Source organism: Juglans regia, chromosome 11 (genome assembly GCF_001411555.2).
Source record: "Juglans regia cultivar Chandler chromosome 11, Walnut 2.0, whole genome shotgun sequence".
NCBI lineage: Eukaryota > Viridiplantae > Streptophyta > Magnoliopsida > Fagales > Juglandaceae > Juglans > Juglans regia.
This window is the reverse complement of record NC_049911.1, coordinates 32,886,477-32,906,761: the sequence shown is the minus strand read 5'-3', so window position 1 is coordinate 32,906,761 and position 20,285 is coordinate 32,886,477. Positions and strand designations below refer to the sequence as shown.

General features: G+C 35.7%; 3 protein-coding genes across 5 annotated transcripts; all 3 read right to left on the bottom strand.

The window, feature by feature from the left end:
* Window positions 1-3,985: 3,985 nt before the first annotated feature.
* LOC108998915 (replication protein A 32 kDa subunit B) lies at window positions 3,986-8,662 on the bottom strand. 2 transcript variants are annotated; one of them, XM_018975679.2, is made up of 10 exons: window positions 8,478-8,661; window positions 7,835-7,945; window positions 7,648-7,745; window positions 7,500-7,541; window positions 6,922-6,999; window positions 4,995-5,073; window positions 4,778-4,867; window positions 4,615-4,694; window positions 4,344-4,412; window positions 3,986-4,261 (listed from the first exon to the last, which is right to left on the bottom strand). In XM_018975679.2, the coding sequence occupies exons 1-10, from the start codon at window positions 8,577-8,579 to the stop codon at window positions 4,177-4,179; spliced, it is 834 nt and encodes a 277-aa protein (XP_018831224.1). In that variant the 5' UTR covers window positions 8,580-8,661; the 3' UTR covers window positions 3,986-4,176. The 2 variants fall into 2 exon arrangements, with proteins under 2 accessions (XP_018831224.1, XP_018831225.1); XM_018975680.2 differs by lacking the exon at window positions 7,500-7,541 and having other exon boundaries at window positions 8,478-8,662.
* Window positions 8,663-11,404: 2,742 nt separating this feature from the next.
* Window positions 11,405-12,158, bottom strand: LOC108998834. Its single transcript, XM_018975542.2, has one exon. It carries the CDS (start codon window positions 12,014-12,016, stop codon window positions 11,405-11,407), a length of 612 nt encoding a protein of 203 aa, XP_018831087.2. The 5' UTR covers window positions 12,017-12,158.
* Window positions 12,159-13,911: 1,753 nt separating this feature from the next.
* LOC108998912 (afadin- and alpha-actinin-binding protein-like) lies at window positions 13,912-20,223 on the bottom strand. Of its 2 annotated transcripts, XM_018975675.2 has the most exons (16): window positions 20,096-20,223; window positions 19,991-20,019; window positions 19,697-19,808; window positions 19,507-19,604; window positions 18,922-19,018; window positions 18,754-18,843; window positions 18,592-18,654; window positions 18,384-18,458; window positions 18,231-18,296; window positions 18,079-18,156; window positions 17,732-17,842; window positions 17,569-17,646; window positions 17,352-17,471; window positions 16,697-16,740; window positions 16,576-16,603; window positions 13,912-14,196 (listed from the first exon to the last, which is right to left on the bottom strand). In XM_018975675.2, the coding sequence occupies exons 1-16, from the start codon at window positions 20,126-20,128 to the stop codon at window positions 14,182-14,184; spliced, it is 1,137 nt and encodes a 378-aa protein (XP_018831220.1). In that variant the 5' UTR covers window positions 20,129-20,223; the 3' UTR covers window positions 13,912-14,181. The 2 variants fall into 2 exon arrangements, with proteins under 2 accessions (XP_018831220.1, XP_018831221.1); XM_018975676.2 differs by lacking the exon at window positions 16,576-16,603.
* Window positions 20,224-20,285: the final 62 nt, after the last annotated feature.

Genomic DNA, 20,285 nt, shown 5'->3' with positions numbered 1-20,285 from the left:
TAGTGAAAAAATCCTGAAAAGTCTAATTTATACCTTGTGAAGTAGTATGAAGATGCCCCTCACCATCACTAATGTTGTTAATAGAATTAGTTTTACACATCTGAGTAGCACAAGTGTGAAAATACTTAGTATTTTTATCCATCTCTTTGAGCCATCTTTATTTAGATCTTTGTTTCCACTACAACTCATCTTGCTCCAATCTCATATTCACATATCTATAAATCTATTTTATTTCTTCCTAATCATTCCCTGTGTTCCTCTCTTGAAATTGTTTTATCCTGCCTAACTGAGTCTCAGGTTTGTTAAAAGAAGATTGTGATCTGAAGAACATGCTGCTAATATGGTAACGGTAATAACTTGAAACTTACTCATACATTCATATTAGCAAGCACTCTATCTAACATCTCCTTGGTAAATTCATGTCCTTCTTTGTTATTGGACCAAGTGTATTTGTGCCAATGTATCCCATATCACTTAAGTCACTATCTTGCAAAGCTTGTCTAAATTTTTCCATTTTAGCAAAATGCATGTTTGGTCCCCCATGTTTCTCATGTTAATGACGTATTTCATTGAAATCTCTCATGCACAACTATGGTCTATGATCCATAGGTTGTAAAAACTTTAATAACTGCTAACTACCTTCTCTTTTTGCAGTTACTAGGTTGCCATAAAACCCTGTAAGGGTCCAGTCCTTCCCAATTTGTGGATCATTAACTCTAATAGGTAAGTGTGAATTAATATATGATTCAACTTCTATATCAGCATCAGATTTCCATATCATTGCCAACCCTCCAATACTTCCTTTGCCATTCACTGTAAAGCTTCTGTTAAATCCTATTTTATTTCTAATTCTTTCAATCATCTCCCTCGTGCTTTTGGTTTCAATGAGGAAGAGTAGGTGTGGGCACTTTCGCCTCACCATAAAATGAAGCTCTCGAACTGTCCAAGGGTTTCCAAGCCCTCAACAGTTCAAGTAAGACATCTCATTGCTGCTGGTGGGGCTGTTCAGCGGCCTTCACCATGTGTTCATGAGTTAAGCTCTTTTCAGGATTGAGCTCATCTTTTTGTTTTTTGGTTAAACCTTGTTGATCTCCACTGTCTATCATTTCTACCACTTGTGCCACATGTGCAAGTGTCCCCACTTTCCTTCTTATCTAGTCTTGGTAATTTAAATGCTTTTGCCCTTCTTTTCCAATACATTGTCTTTGGTGTTAACTCCACATTACTCAATGGATTAAGCCTTAAGTAGACAAGATTGCCTGGTGAAAAGCCGAGTATCTAAGGTGCTTGTAAACTCCTAAAGGAACTACTAATGTTGTTATTCAAATCTTCATGAACCTTATTAGCCTTGTAGCTCTCCTTTGAAAAGGTTTTCTTCTGCTCTTCAATTTGCTCAGCCTGTATTTTGTACTCCAGTTCTAATTTTTGTTTTCCCTTGTCAAATGCTTCACCAAGTGGGTTATGAAACTCAGTTTATTGATTGTGAGAGGATTCCAAGGGGACCTCGTCCTAATCACCATATTGAGTGATTGAACCCCTACTAAGTTGACCCTTACCGATTCCTTGAAAATGAGTCTGAGTTTTGTTTCCCCTACCTCCTACTCTTCTGTCACCATTACCCATTAAATTAATAGCCGTGACCCTTAATCATTGGCCATATTGGGATTGACTAGCACCTCTTGTATTTATTCTGCCTCTTTCCAGAGCACAAACTCTGTCTACATGCTGAATTACCCCACACTGAAAATAAAATAAAGGCAATCTCTCATATTTGAAGTCAATCCAGTTTTGTTTGCCCTCTATTCTAATTAGTCTCCCATAAGGTAAAGGCTTTGTAATATCCATGTTTACCCTGATTCTTAGATATTTTCTCCAACCAACCCCATCCCCATCCACATCTACTATTAAGACTTCCCCTACTAAGAAGCCAATTCTTCCCCACCTTCAGTTGTCATGGCTACCAAGGCATACCATGTAGTTGGATCCAAAAGGGTTCATTAGTGAAAATCACCTCACTACGAGGAGTATTGCTGCCAAAGGCTTGAATACAGATTAAGTTTTTATCACACGTTTTATGTCCACAACCTTTTGAAATTCAACTAAAAATCTATGATGCCCAACCTCATTGAAGCTTAGAGATCCTTTAGGATTCCAGATTTTAGTCATGGTAACTTTGAAAACTTTTTTATTGAGATTCTTTTCCATCAAGACGAGTAGAAGAAGACATCTATGTGCTCTAGCATATGCACGTTTTGTTTCATCTTCTGTTAAAGCAACCTCTTCTTTCTCTATTTCTGTTAGGTTAAAACCTTGCCAAAGCCTAGCCAGTTCTTCTGCCATACCTAAGTTGTAAGTAATTGTCAATCAAAAAATGTGTTATTTGCAAAACCTTACTCCACTGCCTCACCCTTTTAAGAAGGAAAGGACAATCACCTTACCCGTTAAGGAAAGGACCCCCAAAGCTCATCTCCATTTGACTCTATGTATTCTAGCTTGGATAAAGGACCAAAATAATGCCAGACCAAGATAGAGTTAATTCATGATCTTTTGTCAATCTTACATTGGTGAACTGTCGTTCTTATATGTTGGGGGAATTAGATCATAACCTAGAGCTACCAATTGAACTCAAATTTTTTAATTAAATAAATCAAGTTGTGATTGACACATAAATTATCAGAATTATAAAACCGCCGTAAACACAACATAAGTTGGGTTTAAATTGACTAAAAAACTAAACATGACTTGAGAAAATATATATGATCGTAAAATTAGACCAGAGTTGTTTATAACTGAGTTGGCGTCGTCCAGCGTTCTTGGGAGCAGTTAGTTTGAGCGCAAAACCCACCACGTGGAACCATGCTGAATTTGCATACCTATAAGCAAGACTTCCAGTTGTGATGGCAGATTTTATGAAATATCTAAACCTTTAAACTGCCAGAGTGGAGGTTTTGCAGCCACCATGATGATGCTGCAGTCAAATTAGAGGCAACTAAGCTCTAAAAGAGGGAGCCGCCCAATTGGTTAGATTCAAATATTGAAAGGTGTTAAAATTTAGAATCTAAGGTTGAGTTTTGATGTTAAGTTGAGTTGAAAATCGAGATTGTGAAATAAGTTTTGTGAGGATTAAGATGAGTTTAAATGTTGTTTGTATGTTTAAATAAATTTAGATGTATTTATAGGAAGTTGAAAAAGATTTCGGATCCCGCATATAAAAAGATGTAGAGTTGAAAATGAAAGCTCAACTACTTCCATGTTCTAAACATAGAGTACTCATACACATTCTCAACGAGAACAGATATCTCGTACATAACAAAATGACAAAATAGAAAGAGATAGATTTGATGATTTATATTTCTATTAACGTGGATAACTTACCAAGCTAACTCTTCTCTTTCTTGCAAGCAAGGTCTATCTAAAAGTTCTGTCCCCACTGTGTGATGATTGATTTCTCGGCTTCTACAGGCTCGAATCTTGACCGGCATTCTGTTCGTTCATGGGATTTTGACTATAGTTTAAATTCCTTGAAGGTAAGCTTCAACAAAATGAAGAGGATAATTTTGACGTCAGTTGCTGCGAGTTTCATGATTGTGATGCTTCCAGCAGACAGCGGCTGGTTGGTTCTGAAGAGGAGAACCGATATTAATGATCACAGCCATGGAAATTTTGCGAATTCAGACTCCTCCACAAGTACAAATGTTGAGAAATGTCAGAGGAGCGTTGCCAAGGAAATTTTCTTAGCCAGAACTAGCCACAGCGAAGATTTTTCCTATGGTAGATGCCTAGGACGAAGGGCTGGTTTGGGAGTTGCGTAGAGTACTGATTAATGCTTAGATTGCTTTCAAAAGTTTCTCATGGGTAGATCAGTTCTGCATGTCATGATATTTGAGAGTATCGGAGCTCGGCTCCTAGTATAGAAGCAATGGTCACCCACCAATAAACTGCGTACTTATGGCTGATAAATATAGGAAGCAAAAGTCACCCACCATAAAAACAACGAAGATAGGTGACATTCATGAAAAAACTCAGAATTTGCTAAAACGAACGACACATGGCTATTAGAATACTCTATCCAATGTCTCCCATATGCAGAAAGGCTATCACGCTGTGACAATGCAAAATAAACCAGAGGCTAAGACGTCCTGGACCTAGTTTGCTGTAATTTGTACATTGGAGAAGTCAACCATTGATGGTTGACTTAAAGTGAAAGTCATCAGTTGTAGAGTAAATCAAACCTTCCTCTACAAGATTTTGAATAGCCAACCTGTCAATTACAACCAGGGAATTTAGAGTTAAGTCATTTCGGTTTGAAAGCTTGTGAGAGAGAGAGAGAGAGAGAGAGAGACATGAGCTTATCCGCTGAAACTCTTAATTGATTGGCAATAACGTTACAGTGCACCCCCTTTTCATCTACACTGAATATGGGAACATAAAAAGGTGTCAGTAGAGCAGCCATAGAGAGAGTAATTAACAACAGAAATGCAGTCAAGTTCACACGTGTGAATAGACACCCCCATACAAACTTAAGGGGAATGGCATTATTGCCAAAGGGAGGATTACACTATCATTATCAAAAAGGAAAAACATACAATTCCTTTCAGGATTATAAATACTTACTTGGATGAAGGCAGCTGCAAGAAATCTAAGACCATTTGTTCAATGCTCTTCTGTCCATCAACATTATGTTGACCAGAGAACTAATAACAATTAAGTGTAGAGATAAATAAGCACACATCAATCAATAATTCACCAAAACTAAATTCTCAGTTAGATCTCTTACTTGGTTTGGTGGGGCAGCTTGGTACCCCTTCAAAGGTGTACTACTTGAATTTGCTATCTGTGGCTGTGTGGTAACACCACCTTGAGGTTTCTACAAGCGCGAATAGAAATAACATCAGAAAGCCAGAGCATATACATGGATAACATCCATGTAGATGTTACTAATGCCACGTAAAGCTTAGACAAAATTCTTAGTATGTAGAGTCTCAGACCAATACCCGTAACCTGGTATTATAAATATGGACGTATATGCAATCAATGAAATGGCTTGCAATCTCATTAAAGTCACTGACAGGCCTGAAAACAACACCAAGTTCAATGTCAGAAAAATAATAAAGAACCTTCTCTCAATGAAAGTTATATCACTTGACATGATTGTATGATCAACTGAATGACGATGGGAAAATAGGTGAAGAAGAAAAAAAAAAAGGGGTTGGTTCCATTTTGGTCAAAGTAGCTTAACTAACTAAATCCAAAGGTAGGCCTTTTGCACATCCCCATTTTGTGGAACATATCCTTGCTCCCATGATGTAAATTGCAGGCCCACACATCTGGAGTTTCGCACAGCGAATGAATAACATCATAAAAGGCAGGTGTATAAGAAAGCAATCCTATTGACAGAAAAATATTCTTGGCAAAAATGCTCTACTATGATTTTTATTGTCATTCAGAAGTCAACAAGTCCTGAAAGATCACCTGTAGCTATATAAACTTTCCTTTCCAATCGGTTGATCTTCCATGAGGATTCCAACTTTTGAGCATTAGTACTCTACAAATCATGACTCTGGTCCTCATTACTTTGAGCATTGATGCTATTCTCCAGCATTTTGAATTTATTTCAATGTCACTTTTTTAATATTAAATACCAACAAACAAGAATGAAGGGTATAAAACAAGAAAAATTCTATTTATAAGCCTCACACACCACTCTTTTTGTTATTCTTTTAATTTTTTTCTCTTACTAAATGTGTGGTATATAGATAATGAGTAGAAGAATTCAATTATTTTAAAAAGAATAAAACCAAAAAAAAAAAAGTGTGGTGTGTGGTGTGTGGGGCTTATGAATAGCAAAGCTCATAAAACAAACGCATTTGTTTTACTGGTGCTATCACTACAAGTTCCAAGAGAAATCTCCACAATTGCGAGAGCTAGACTCTTGGACGCCTCGCATAGACCAATCACGATCCTAAATTGCACAGCAGCCACGTCCATAGGTGACATTCATCTTTATGCCATCGCATGCACAAGAAACCTTATTTGAAACTGTCCATGAAAATGATTTGTATTGAAGGCTACCAGTAGACCACAAATTTGGCAATTACTTTTTCTGACAAGTAACAAAGTTGGCAAGAAATGACTTGAGATAAAGTTATCGTTCCACAACACCATGTTGCCCAAAATATAAATGGGTCACACAGGCATTACCAAGATAGTCAGTAACAAATCTTAGAAAGCTGAACTTCGTGAAAAAATCTACGATTCAGGTCTGTTAACAAATTTCTTGTTTCACCAAGAATATGGTGCAAAGATAAGTCATGGTTTACCTACAGAAGACCAATACATTAAGAGAAATGATAGTTACAATCATGAGTGCGCAAGTGTCGTACATTCACTTTGAAATTTAGTGAATAAATACGAGATTCACATGAAAATAATTAATTTTTTAATAGTAGACCCCACTTTTTTTAAAGCAACTGCACGGCACTTACACACTCTACGACTGTATATAGCATTACTCATACATTAATTGCCACTAGTCTTTAGTGATCAAGCATATTGACAAATTTATCTGTGTTGGAGCTAGGGGACTCTAGGTGCTCACTCTTGTTCACGCCATCAGATGTAGTTCTCAAAATGGTAATACCATTAATGTTAATGCTCCGAGTGTTAGCAAAGGTCAAGATAAATCAAATCATTCAGCCAGTTACAAACAAAATTTGGGCTTGTACTCTATCCAACAGCATATAGCCTATAAACAAAAAAATTATAATGCATGGAGTTCAATTACCAAAAACATATGAAACACACCCAATACAGTAATTTACATGAGACAAACAAAGTTCATTTTAAAATGGACAAAAGAACATTATGAATATGTAACTATAGAAGCTAAAACATATACAAAAGATTAACTTGAAACCACACCTTATAGAGAAAACATTTAAACTCCGCTTTCCTAGAAAACCTTTCAAATGTCCATGCACCCGAACATACATTCCATCCCTGAGGTAAACAATAATCATTACAATTATATTACAGAGTATATCACAGGTCTTTTTAGAAGCAAAAATGCAATTCTTATGCATCTGGTTATGTAAAACTGACAACTGTTCCCAAATAATCTGAACCCTTCATGCTCCACTTTTTAAAATGACTTTTTCTTTTTTTTTTGGGTGGGGGGGGAGGAGAGCGAATAAAATTGGGATCTTACAATGCCCTTCAAAACTCTAAGCTACAATGACTTTTTTAATTTGTATTTCTTCCCCCCTACAACAAACTCTCTACAATATTGGTGAGGATTGGTGAGGAGATAAATGAGATAAATTTATTAACATAAGGGGGAAAATAGAACGAGGGTACTCTCTACGAACTTTCTTGATGAAACTAATGTTAGATTGATATCCACACCAAGAAATCAATAAATAGAAGTATATGGAGAAAAGAAGAGCTGTACTTAGTACTCCTATCCAAATGAGGAATGTGCATTTATAAAGAAATCTTACAAAATTCCCTCCACTTCATTTGAGTCTACAGATTCTTGAACCCTAAGCATAGACAATAAACCATCAACGTCATGGCATCAAAAACTCATATTGGCCAATATAAAAATTTGATAGGAAAATTATTAAAAGAAAGAAGAAAAAGATTTACCATTTGTTACACTCAACCCTTCCAGTCCCATCGTCAAGTATGAAAGTAACATCAGTAACTCTTCCGGTTCTGTTGCATACCATTCCAACTAGAGTAACCTGAACACAGTTCCAACTCAGAAAGGCCCAACATAAAAGAAAGTGTAAAGAAATAGGCACATTCAAAGTCAAGTTTCTAGAAAACTTACATTGTTCACATCAACACCGTCAATAGTAAAATTAGATTTATCTTCGCTCGACAAGAAAGCCTCGTTTATCTGCTTCACGGTCAGTGGAAGTAAGGACTGGATATCGCGATTCTGCAAAAGGAAAAAAAGTGAAAATCGCATGACCCTGTTGGTTGATGTGAAGTCAGAGGAATACAACTTATCTCAGCTTCTTCCAGAAACAGTCCACTAGATTGCAACTAATGCGATATATACGAGAGAGTTTACACACACCTCTCAAAAGTAAAGAGGAGAATTCAAAAGGTTCGATTGTTAAAATAAGAACATGTCCGCTTCGACTGCCAAGAGATGAAGAAAACCACAATATTCACAAAAACTGAGCCAATTAAGAAGATTTGGTTAAGTTCGGCATGGCAATTACACAACAGTTAAACCATAACCACTTGCCAAAAAAGAAAAACCTAAATCTCTGTTTCGCCAATTAGAAGAATACTTTTGACTCCCTGTACAGCTTATTAGATACAAATTACTTGAACGGAGCAGAAAAGGGCGATTCCACGATTTCCTTTCTTTAAATTATTTTGATTTTCCTCCGCCCATGCGGAAACCAAGACAGACTTCGAATTGAAAGAAGCGGAAAGACGAGCACGAGAGGGGGGGATACCTTGGAGGGAGAGAAAGAGGAATCGGGCGCCTGGGTGGCCTGAGAGGGCATGAATCCACCGCCGGAGAAGGCAGCGCTGCCGTCGAATTGGCTTCCATACATTGTCTTGAGAGTGTGTGTTTGGAAGATCAAACCCTAAATTGGGTGGTGGTGGTGGTTAAATGTAGGTTTGAAATTTGGGATCCGATAAAGTTGTGATTTAATACGTAGGAAAAAAAGCATCGTGTTCCCGCCATAATATTTTCCCTATTTTATTTTCTCCCATTTAGAAAAAATAAATTAAAAAAAAATGTTACATTTTAGGAAAGATAAATGCTACGCACAAGTTATTATTGACTTTCATAACTCATAGTTATAATTTGTTTTTTATATAAAATATAAAGATATTTTTTATAAAATATATAATGTGAAGTAGTGAATAATGACTGATAATAAAAATTATGAATATTAACTGTTAATCACACTAATCACGCATGCATGTAAGGTCAGCAATTGATCTTTTTGATCATCTGATTGGGTGGGATTTTATGGATCACTATACATGATTTTAAGATCGTTTAAAAACAGGTTTTCCTTTAATTGGATTTGCAACCACAACCAAAAAAATATTTATCAATGAAAATTGGATTTATAATCGAAGTAAGAAAATCAATATTTTTGTGCCTCACGGCTCGTTCTCGATTCGAATTTTCTAGTATTCTTCTTCAAACCTTTTAACATAAAAAATTGATGAATAAAATAAATCTCATAATATTTATTAAGCATTTAGTACATTATGAGATATTTATACAAAATTTAATAAATATTGAGCATAAGTATCTCTCACATTTTAAGTCTAAAAATTCAAGATATAAACTAGTCCCGTTTATTCTTATAATAGACATATATTTTATTTTTTTTAAATAATATTTATAATTATTGAGTGCACAAATACCATGCTCTATTTTTAAAAAATGAATAAATATGATGCTTGCACAACTATAACTACCTCTAGCATTTTTCTTTTTTATTGTTTTCAACTTATCCTGAACAATGAAAATATTTTATTTCATATCATCATTATAATTTTTTTAAATTTTTACATAAAATATAATAAATAATTCAATTTTTTTAAATCTCACAATAATAATAATATTAAAAAATAATATTATAACAATATTTTATTTAACTTTTATCTAAAATTATTTATTCTCATCAAACTATTCAAACAGTAATTTAAGAAAAACCCCTTCACGACAATCCAAAAAAAAACAAAACAAAACATTGCACGATCCGGTGCTTGATCTGCTACGAGGTTTCCGGGTGTAAAAGCACTGGTGATCTTGATTACAAAGCTCTACATTGTTGGCCCTTGCATAAACTATATTTTCTTATTATAATTTTTTTAAATTTTTATATAAGATATAATAAATAATTTAATTCTTTTAAACTTTGAAATAAAAATAATATTTTATCCACTTTCACCTCCTCTTCTAACAAACCAACCAACCAAATGAGGTAGTGTTTTTCTTTTTTCAACAGTACTTCTGCATTCCAAATCGATATCTATAGGTTGGATCATTCATTGTCCGTCCAATAAAATAAAAACCCTTTTCAAGGTTAGTAATTTTGAACGCTGGTGTAACGAAACAACATCAATATCAGGGGACGGCCTATTAGATAACGATGATCGAAGAGCTACCACTACGCCATGACCGAAACTTAACAAATTTGTCAAATATATCCCAATCGCAAAACATCAATGTCACGCTCCGGGCGGTCGAGAGACGGCTTAGATTGTCTTCGACTTCAGGTTTTTCTTGATGAACTTCCTCCAGAACCATATTATTGGCCGTGGCGAGTCAACCCTCGGCCTCGAAAGGCGTTTGCTGAGAGCAACCGGCGGAGGCCCCGGAGGACCGAGGGATGGCTGTACAATATGATCATCATCATCATCCAATGGTTGATCTTTGGGCTTTCCAGGCCTCAGTTCCCATTTAAAGGGAACATTTCCAGGGTTCCGGTGATAGAAACTCGAAGACCGGCCACCAGACGAGCTTCTTGCCAGAATTCTGTTTACAAAGCATTGATTTGCTTGAAGTACAGAATGCGTTATCTGTTCACCATTTTTGCAGCGCTCTGGGTCCATTGTTTATTTGTGCAGAAGAAAGAATTACTGTGTTGACTATATATAATCGGTAGGGGGAGTACGAGATGTATCGGAAAGGAAATACATCCATAACAGCCCTAGCTATCAGCTTGGATTTAGGATTAATGTTCTTTCCCAATCCCGCCATTATATCTGATTGATACTCCCTTCCTATTTTGAGGACTGTCAGAGATACGTTCGTCTTCCTTTTTTCCAAGTTTTCCTTTTTAGCAAATGATCAGTCATGTCAATATATTGTTACAGAAACATATATACATATGAGATAATGTACACTAGGGATGTTTGCAAACCGTTCAAAATCGTCGTTTGGAGCAAATGGAAACATGTTTTAAGAAGATTCACGGACAGAAAATTTCGGACCAATTATATACTTCAATATTCTCCAAAATTAACAGCACGTTCCTCTAAGCCTAAACCAATATTCAATATACAAAATCTCTCTCTCTCTCTCTCTCTCTCGCTCTCTTCCTGTTCTTTGCAAAGAGAGGACACCAAGTCCCATTCTTTCGTCCTCTTCTCTTTGGTGAAAACGGTGGCATGGTCCCATTCACGCATGTAGTTGTTAGCCTTGAAAGGATTTAGGAAAATTACTTGAGGATTCCCCTTTTTGGAATGTCAAGGGGTCATATATATATATATATATAGAACACAAGATGATCGAATAGGTATTTTATATTTTCATTAACCATTTGAGATTTATATATATATATATTACAAAGCATAACGAAAGAGAAAAAATAATAAGCCAGGAGCCTAACACAATCAGATTCACATAAAATCAAACATGCCTTGCAATCGAACTTAGAATCGTGCTTATATTCCAAGGACTGCAACTTAAAGGCACTCGAAACGAATCCCTACCCGGACTCTGTAGCCTTGATGACTGCAATGAAGGGCCATTTGAAAAGGACAAAGATGAGGAGGATGAAGAACTTGATATTCGCGGTGATGTCATGAATTCACGGTCAGAGCTACAAAACTCAAACCTTTCAAATTTGTCCGAGCCAGTCGTGTGGTCATGACTCCGCCGAGGCCCTGCCTTGACATCTTCTGATCTTTGTTTGTTTTTCTTGCTTTTGTTCCAAAACCTAATCCTTGGCCAGGTTTTTGCCTTATTAGGTTGTACTTTGATGCATGGCTTGGGTAGGCCTAAGCTCAGCACAGCCGGTGGAGGACTGAGCGGGGGAATTCCTTCATCCTTTGGTGGGTCTTTGGGTGTTCCGGGCTGCATTTCCCACTTAAAGGGAACTCCTTCATTGCTCCGGTGGTAATAGATACGAGAAGAGTATCCCACAGAAGAATTCCCCGACAGGATTTTATGGTTGAATTCATCTCCTTGAAGTAAAGAATATCTTTTACCTGCACCCCTGCGCCGCTGATCACGATCCATTTTCAGTAGCGATCAAACGGTTTTGGCAGTTGGCTTTTCTGGGAAGTACTTGAAGCGCGCGATAGGTTTATGAATTTCTCTGCACTACACTTCTGCAAATTCGTGGCATGCAGCTGATAGTATATATAGACAGAATTCGATAGTCCGGATTCTAAGGTGAATGACGGGGTCTTAGGCTGCATGATCCTTTTTATGATGACGATTGAGGAGCTGATTTAGCATTAATTATTGTAGTTTCCTCTTCTTTTCTTCTCCTCTTTTTTTTTTTGTTTTTTTAAAAAAAAAAAAATAATTTTTGTTCCATTCTTTCTTTGTGTGCTGTTTTGTGTTGCTTTCTTCGGAGTGAATATAGAATTCTTTAATAGCAACTAACATGCAAACAGAGGAAAAAAGGAAGAACTATACCTTTGTTCTTAAGGTCACGTTAAACAATGGGGTTAAATATTATTTGCGCTTCTTCTTCTGCATGTGCAATTACCAATTCCTCAAGACAAGTCTAATAAACTTTGCGTCCTGTTTACCTTTCTAATCTTATTAGTTCTCTGCATGGAGGATAGTAGCTTGGTGTATATATGGATGCATGGAGTTAATTAATTAGCCACTTGTCACGTTGTGAAAATGCCAGAATGTGAAATTAAATCAGGATTCGAACTTAGAAATTTTGTCTTGATATTATCTGAATTCACCACTTATCTCAAAAATTTAAAATGATGAAAATAGTTAGATTTATTTTTTTGTATCATAACCTTCACATACAACATTGCTAGAACTTGTAAACAAAGAACTATATATATATATATGACTGCATGTTGTTTATGCAAGTTTTTCCCATATTTGTTGGATAAAAAGTAGTTTTTATTTTGAAGGCTCATTACTTCATTAGGGAGGGGTTAGATTCGTTGAATAAACAGGAAAGGTCTACGTACAAGTATTACACAGCCATATATTCAGTTGACTTTCGAGGTTTACTTCTACTTCTAAAAGTGATATCACAAAAACAAGTGGCCGGGGATGATTATATTTTGATTATAAGAATAATGCGTAGTAGTTAACCAAATCATAGAAAACAAAACTGACTTCCATTTTACGGCAAAGATTAAATAAAAGAAAAGAACATGAAGCTGTTCCATAATTCTCACCAGCTTCAAGAAACAACCAATAGGCGATTTGGCATAAAAAGGTCCTCATGACCAAAAAAGATTACCCCGTATCGCATGGATATATCACACCTAATTTTAGCCAGAAGAAGATTTGTTAAACTGCGTCTATGCTACCATAAATTTTTATTGAAAATTGTTATTAATTTACAGATACGTACGTTCGTTAACATATCAAACATAATTACTAATTGAAAGCTATTATATCAGCTTACACATAAATATATATATATATTAGTATTTTAATTTTAAATACGAAGTTCTTTTAACTGTTTTTCAGAGCATCTACGTAATTAATACAATACGACAAACGTGAAGATATGTTGTTTGTGTTTCTGCTTGTTCTCAAACTCATGGGTGCAACCTTTTGCTTTTATATGGCCCTTTAGAACCATAAAAAAAAAAAATAGGTTGTCATCTTATCCATCCAACGCTAAAGGCATTGTTTTGATGGAGCATTCTGTGGCTTTTTAAGAAAATTTCAATATTAAGAAAACAACTATCAAAGAACATCGGCCTTTATCGTATTCACAAGGGGGGTAAGGAGCAGTTCAAAGATTTATTTATTTCTTAAACCAGAGCTTACCCATTTAGGTCCCATACATTGCGCACAGTAACAACGAGAGATTTCATTATATGTGCTTTTTGCAGCAGATTTGCGTAATAAATAAAAACAAATACAACGGAATTGCATTTGCCAAAAATTAAAAAAATTAAAAAAAAAAAAACGAAAGCGAATAGCGTGTACAGCATGATCATAATTTGATTATGGAGCTTGCAACTCGCAACTTTGTAAGAATACGATACTAAGCGAAAGCTACTTTCCACTACATAATAACATCGCAGATGAAAACTGCGGCTACTAGGTCTTACAAACCGAATGAACAATGTGATGTGTATTCACCGGTTGGAAATAAATATACAAAATTACAGGATTGCAAGTTGCAATTCATCTCTGCATACAGCTCACTTTGATTCTCGATGCGGGCCAAAACTCTCCCGTGCTTGTTAATTTCTTACCCCCTGAACATCAAGCAAGCAAGTCAGACTACTCATAAAAAATAAAAATAAAAGCAAGTCAAACTAACGCCACTGCAAATGTGGCTGTTATTAACTTATTGTTGACAGCACAAAGTTTACTTCTCATACAAGACGTATTCTATTACTAAGAAAGGATTTTAATTAAATAATAACTAACATATAAGGGATGTAAATCATCATATAAGATTCATAGGGGTGTAAATCAGTCCGGTCGGGGGGTGAGAAATTTTTCGGTCCATCATTTTCCCGGACCAGACCAGACCGAACATCCCTAGGAACAGGACCGGTAGTTATTGGTCCGGCCCAATTATTTTTTTATTTAAAATACTAAATTAAAATTAAGTGAATTATTAATGTGGATTATGTAACTAAGGCTGGGTTTGGATACACAAACTTCTTTATCTCATCTCATCTCATCATTACACCTTTCCAAATTCTCATACAAAAATATAATAAACAATTCAACTTTTTCAAATCCCAAAATAAAAATAATACTAAAAAATTATATCTAACAATATTTTATTCAACTACTATTCAAAACATTATCTCATCTCATCTCATCTGTCTATCCAAACACAACCTAACTCAATAAAAAATTATTTTATATGGTCAATAATAATAAATTAGATGAAAATTACATTCTTAACTTATATCTATATAATTAGTTATTTGATATTATACATTAATTAATTAATAGAATATTAATTTGTTAAAAACATATTTAAAATTTTATATTTTTAATGGTGATAAGTTAGATGAAAATTATATAATTAATTATACAATTATTATATAAATAATAAATATTTTTTTTTTAAATTTGGTCAGTCTGGCCCGGTCCAGGGTGGGAAACCCCTGAACTGGGACCGAATCGAAAAGTCTCGGTCCTCTATTTCAAGGACCAACCAACCATCTTGGTCTTGGATCTGTCCGGTCGGTTTCCCCAGTCCGGACCGACCAACTTTCACCCCTATATAAGAAGCCTACATCAGACACAAGCACACTGAGGGAGCAAAGAGAGTTGTGGGGGCAAAGTTGCATTCTTTCTCGAAAAACCTCCATTGTTGGGTACCTAGATTGAGTGCATTAGCCACCCTTACAAAGCCATGCTAGTTGCACACCTATCGGGATTGCCTTGTATCGTCTAATGAAATTAGCATTTAAATAGTCCAATATGTGGGATATTAGGAAAATCTATACTGCCAATATCTACAGGCTGGGATTGATCAACAACTTGTTGAACAGCCATCTCAGCCCCATCTTCATTATCTTTGTAAACACTCCAGACCCATAAGGGTTAAATTAGCTAACTAATAGAACTCAAGAGGTGAAAAGCCACTGATGCTAGTCAAACAGTTACTGTTGCTGTGAGAGTAGAGCGGCAGGGAGCACACTTGACAAAATTACAAGAATACAAAACATAACTTAAAGATATTTTTTTTTTGTTTTTTTTATAAGTACATAACTTAGGCCTCGTTTGTTTTCGCAGATGAGATGAGTTGAGATTAAAGTTAAAAAGTTGAATAAAATATTGTTAGAATATATTTTTTAATATTATTTTTATTTTGAGATTTGAAAAAGTTGAATTGTTTATTTTATTTTGTATTGAAAGTTGGGAAAGTTGTAATGATTAGATGAGATGAGATATTTTCTGAAAAGCATAATTAATTATACCTCGAAAGCATATAGGTTAAGATTAAAAAGAGATGACCACATAAAATAGAGATATCCTCTGGGAATGTCTTTACAACCCAAACTCCTAGCCTCATATTTCAGGGTTGCGGTGGAATGTTGCAGGAAAGTTCAAACCAATCATTTAACATCTCAGTATTTGTTACATTTCATACACTGTAGATATGTGGGCATGGCTTTCAAATGTCAAAGTCAAAATAAATGGAGAAAGCAATTGACATCTAATCATTTTAATTAGAACTTTCAAATAGAGACAAGAAGTTAACATCCCCCATGCAGCGACTTCATACTTCCTAACATAGCATTATTTAGAAGGGAAATACTATAGACACAAAGGGGTTACACAAAAGTAAACCCATAAACTGATGTAGCTTGATATAGTACGTCAGATTGTGAAGTTACTTTTATTGTAAAGTAGATCTAACGGATCTCATGAAATCACATCAGTTTGTGGATTTGTTTTTGTATAATTTCTTTGTGTATGTAGCACTTCTCTATTTAGAATGAACTTTTCTTTCATCTAAGCCTGATCCCATAAACTTCAAACAGAAACAACAAGCACTTAGTACAATGCAAGAAAATGTCAATATGTAACTAGCATCAATTTAACAGATTCATTGCTGGAGTCCAAATGACAAGAATAAGAAATATCACAGAAAGAAATAATTATACCTCAACTGGTGATGAAATGATAGAATCCCTGTTAGAATTAATATGGCCATTTACTCTTCAGCATAAATATCTAAATATTTGATATGAACTTCACCAACAATGTAAGGGATGTTGGAAATACCTTGGCCTCTCAGACTTAGCAAGATGTTTAGACATTATAGAGGCCTGTGAACAAATTATTGTATTTCTATTAATCGTAACCCCCCAAAACAGAAAATGATAAGATATTTGAAATGCGAGCAGTTAGAAGAGCACATGGTTCTAGTTATATGAACTGGAAGGTAAGCATACATTGTTTGAAAAAGAAACATGTTTTGCCAACTCTAAATTACAAATTTAACTCCACTGGCAAGCCTCTTATAGTCACACTTTACTTCTTCATTTGGGAAGTAATAGAATACTTTAGGGATCATTGAACAACTTCTACAAAAGCTAATGCTTTACATATTTAGATTCTGCACTAAATAACCCAAAAGGAGCAACAACAATACACCAAACCTGATCTTGCACTGTGTAAAGTATTCAGACTCTTACATTAAAAGCTTGCTTGTAAAACAAGAAATATAAGGTGATCCGCATAAAGAAAAATTTATGTGAAGCTATAAGATGAGGAAAGCAAGCAAGACTCTAGCACTCATTTGAATGGAGAGAATTTTCAGGGATAACCATACAAATAGGTAATGAACCATCAACTCAGTAGCACATTGGTTTCACTTGGAAGGTGATCCACATCATTACAAAAATGCATTATGATAAGCATTAGAGGAGTATAGTACCTGCTCCTGTATTATGCTCCTAGCCTCAACAAGTTGAGCTTCAAGCTCAAGCTCCCTCTCAGTTGCTTCAGAAGTAACTTCAGCACCTTTCTGTGCATCTTGCAATTGAACCATACGCTCCTTCAAAATTTCAAAGCATAACCAATAAAACATGTGAACATCTTGTCGTACATAGTAACCACAAGATGATCTGTAACTGATAAAAAAAAGGAGGTACCTTAATGGAAGCCATCTTAGTTCGGAGGCTTTCCTCTATTTGATCTCTAGCCATGCGAAAGGGCAAGTCAAAGACATCCTGCTAGCATTCCTCTTAAATCTTACATATAGCACCATAGCCAACGCAAAAGAACACGCTTTAATCATTCAGAAAGTCATCATACCGTCCTCCCTCCCAATGGGGACTTTGAGGGGTCAGTTTCAACTCCTTCATTGACAGCCGTTGATTGTTTGGACAACCCATTAGGAGCATTAAAAAAGTCACGCATGTCCAACTGTGAGTAAATCATGCCTGGAGTAAGAACTCATTGCCAGACCACCAACACAAATGGAAGCTTCTCATATAGAGGTTGGTTTAGAAGGAAGGGGAAAACTTCTTTCTAAATAAATTAACATTTTAATTTTGTCAAATGGAATCATTTTGTCATCAGAATAACACTGAAGCATAGACAAATATATATTTGATGTAATAAATTTGCAAAGTACATTGTTACCATTTCTAAGGATATACCTGCATTGATCGTAATAATGCCCTTAAATCAGCATTCTCTGCCATCAACTCTTGATTCTTTGCCTCATACGCATCTACCTGCAATGAGTATGCAAGGTATAAGCTAACTAATTGTTGTAAAGAATATGAAAAAAGTCAATCAGGCAGCTTACGATTTTTTTATAGAAATCATTGTCAGCCTTTTTCCCATTCCATGTTCCACGCTGCCGCCCTTCTTTCTGTTTACACATTCACAAAATTCATGAGGTAGATAAAATTGAAATCAACTAATCATGTTATGACCATTAGCATTGGCCAGTAAATACCTGAAGCAAATTCATTATTTCCATGCCCGATCTAGATTCCTTCTTTTTTTCCATCAACACTTGGTTTAGCCTTTCCTGGAGACAAAACAAAATGATTCCCACATTACAAAATCTGCCATCTCAACCACTCGTGTAAACCTTCGATTTATCCCACTGCCAGAAGTAAAAACAAAAACAAAAACAAAAAACCATTTAGAAAATAGTCTACCTGCAGCTTGACATACTCTTTTTCCTTTTTCTTCATCTCATGTATTTGTTGAGTTCTTGCTTGCTTTTGGAACATCAGAATATGAAACTGATACTTATCAGGATTCATTCGCTTTCAGCGAGTCATATCAAAACTACACCCTCTAAATCACAAAATATTAACCTGGTTACCAATGACCATTCTTTGAAACTCATCTCGCTCCTGCTGTAGCTTTTCAATTTGAGCCTTAAAAGCTGCTGTAGCTTTAGCTTCCTAATCACGCAAGACAAACAAATGATATCAACAGATCAAACTGATTTAAAAATTTCACTCTGAATGCGAGGCTCCAACCGTTCGGGTAATGGTTGCTATCTCCCTATCTTTGGATTGCAACTGTGTCTCAAGCCTCTCAACTTTGGCCTCCAGTCTTGATATGTCCGATAGTAAGCTACAACATGAAAAACAATAAGTTTGGAATTCCAGAATTCCAAGACTTACACAGTAATACGTATTTAAAAAAAAAGATATAATTTTTTTAATTACATCAACCATGCCATTCTAAAATGCATTGTTTCCGGGACGCCAAAATGAACCAAAAATCTGTGGGTTCCATCAAGCACACATGCGAAATTCAAATTTACCTAAAATTCATTACAAAAATTAAAAAAATCTACAAGTTCTAATCCCAAAATATGCAAGTAGTGAGTAAACATGGCAAGTTACTTTTATATGCCAAATGAATGAATTGAGCTTAAAGACATTAACTCCATTTAAACAAACTCCCAGGGAACATTATTCACCATTTAATCGGAAATGATCAACTTTATTAGGATGAACAAAAATGCACCATTTAAGAATCACTGATCCACTGAACTCTAATTAGTCAGACAAATTAAAACAATAAAATTGTTCAGAAATTGAGGTAAATTCAGTTACCGCTGTCTCTGCTCGTTAGCAGAGTCTCTAAATTCGACGTCCCGCTGCCTCTGCTGAAGCAACGAGTATATACAATTGCAAGTCCTCGCAACGGAGACCTACAGAGCACAAAAAACACAGATAAAAATAAAGAAACAATGTCATATAAAAATCCAAGCCAAACCAAACCGCGATCAACGTCAAAACGCACCGGATCATTTGCGAACAAATCGAGAGAAGCCGGAAATCCGTAAGTAACAAGCGTCTGGTTCAAGTACTTGGTGCAGTGCTCCAGATTCCCAACATCGGCAAATGCGTACTCTCTAAAGCACAAATCAAAACCCTAAACATCAAGGCATACTCGCAGCGGCGCACACACGCATAATGTGTACTCTCCGAAGTACGAGCACGACAACAAAAATCCTCGAGATCGGAATATGGAAGTGAATAACTGAACGTAAATGTATATAGAGCAAAATAAACCCTAAATTGAAGATAAGCTAACCCGATCGTGAAGGTGGAATGAGGGGACGGCTGCAAATAAGTGAGAAAGTGTTAAAGAGAAAATGAGAGAGAATTCAAAGCGCATTTTTAAGGTGTAGAACCGTACTCTGTTATCGAACTCCGCGTCAGTCGCCGGCATTGTTGAGACTTGACTCAGAGAGGAATGAGCGCGCGTTTACTGTGCGAGTCTGGAGTCCCCTTCGGGTAGATCTGAGATTTGAGCGCTGGCGAAATTTAAAAATTGTAAAACAAATTGTTCCAAAAATGTAAAAAGAAAAAGGGCTGTGCTGCGCATC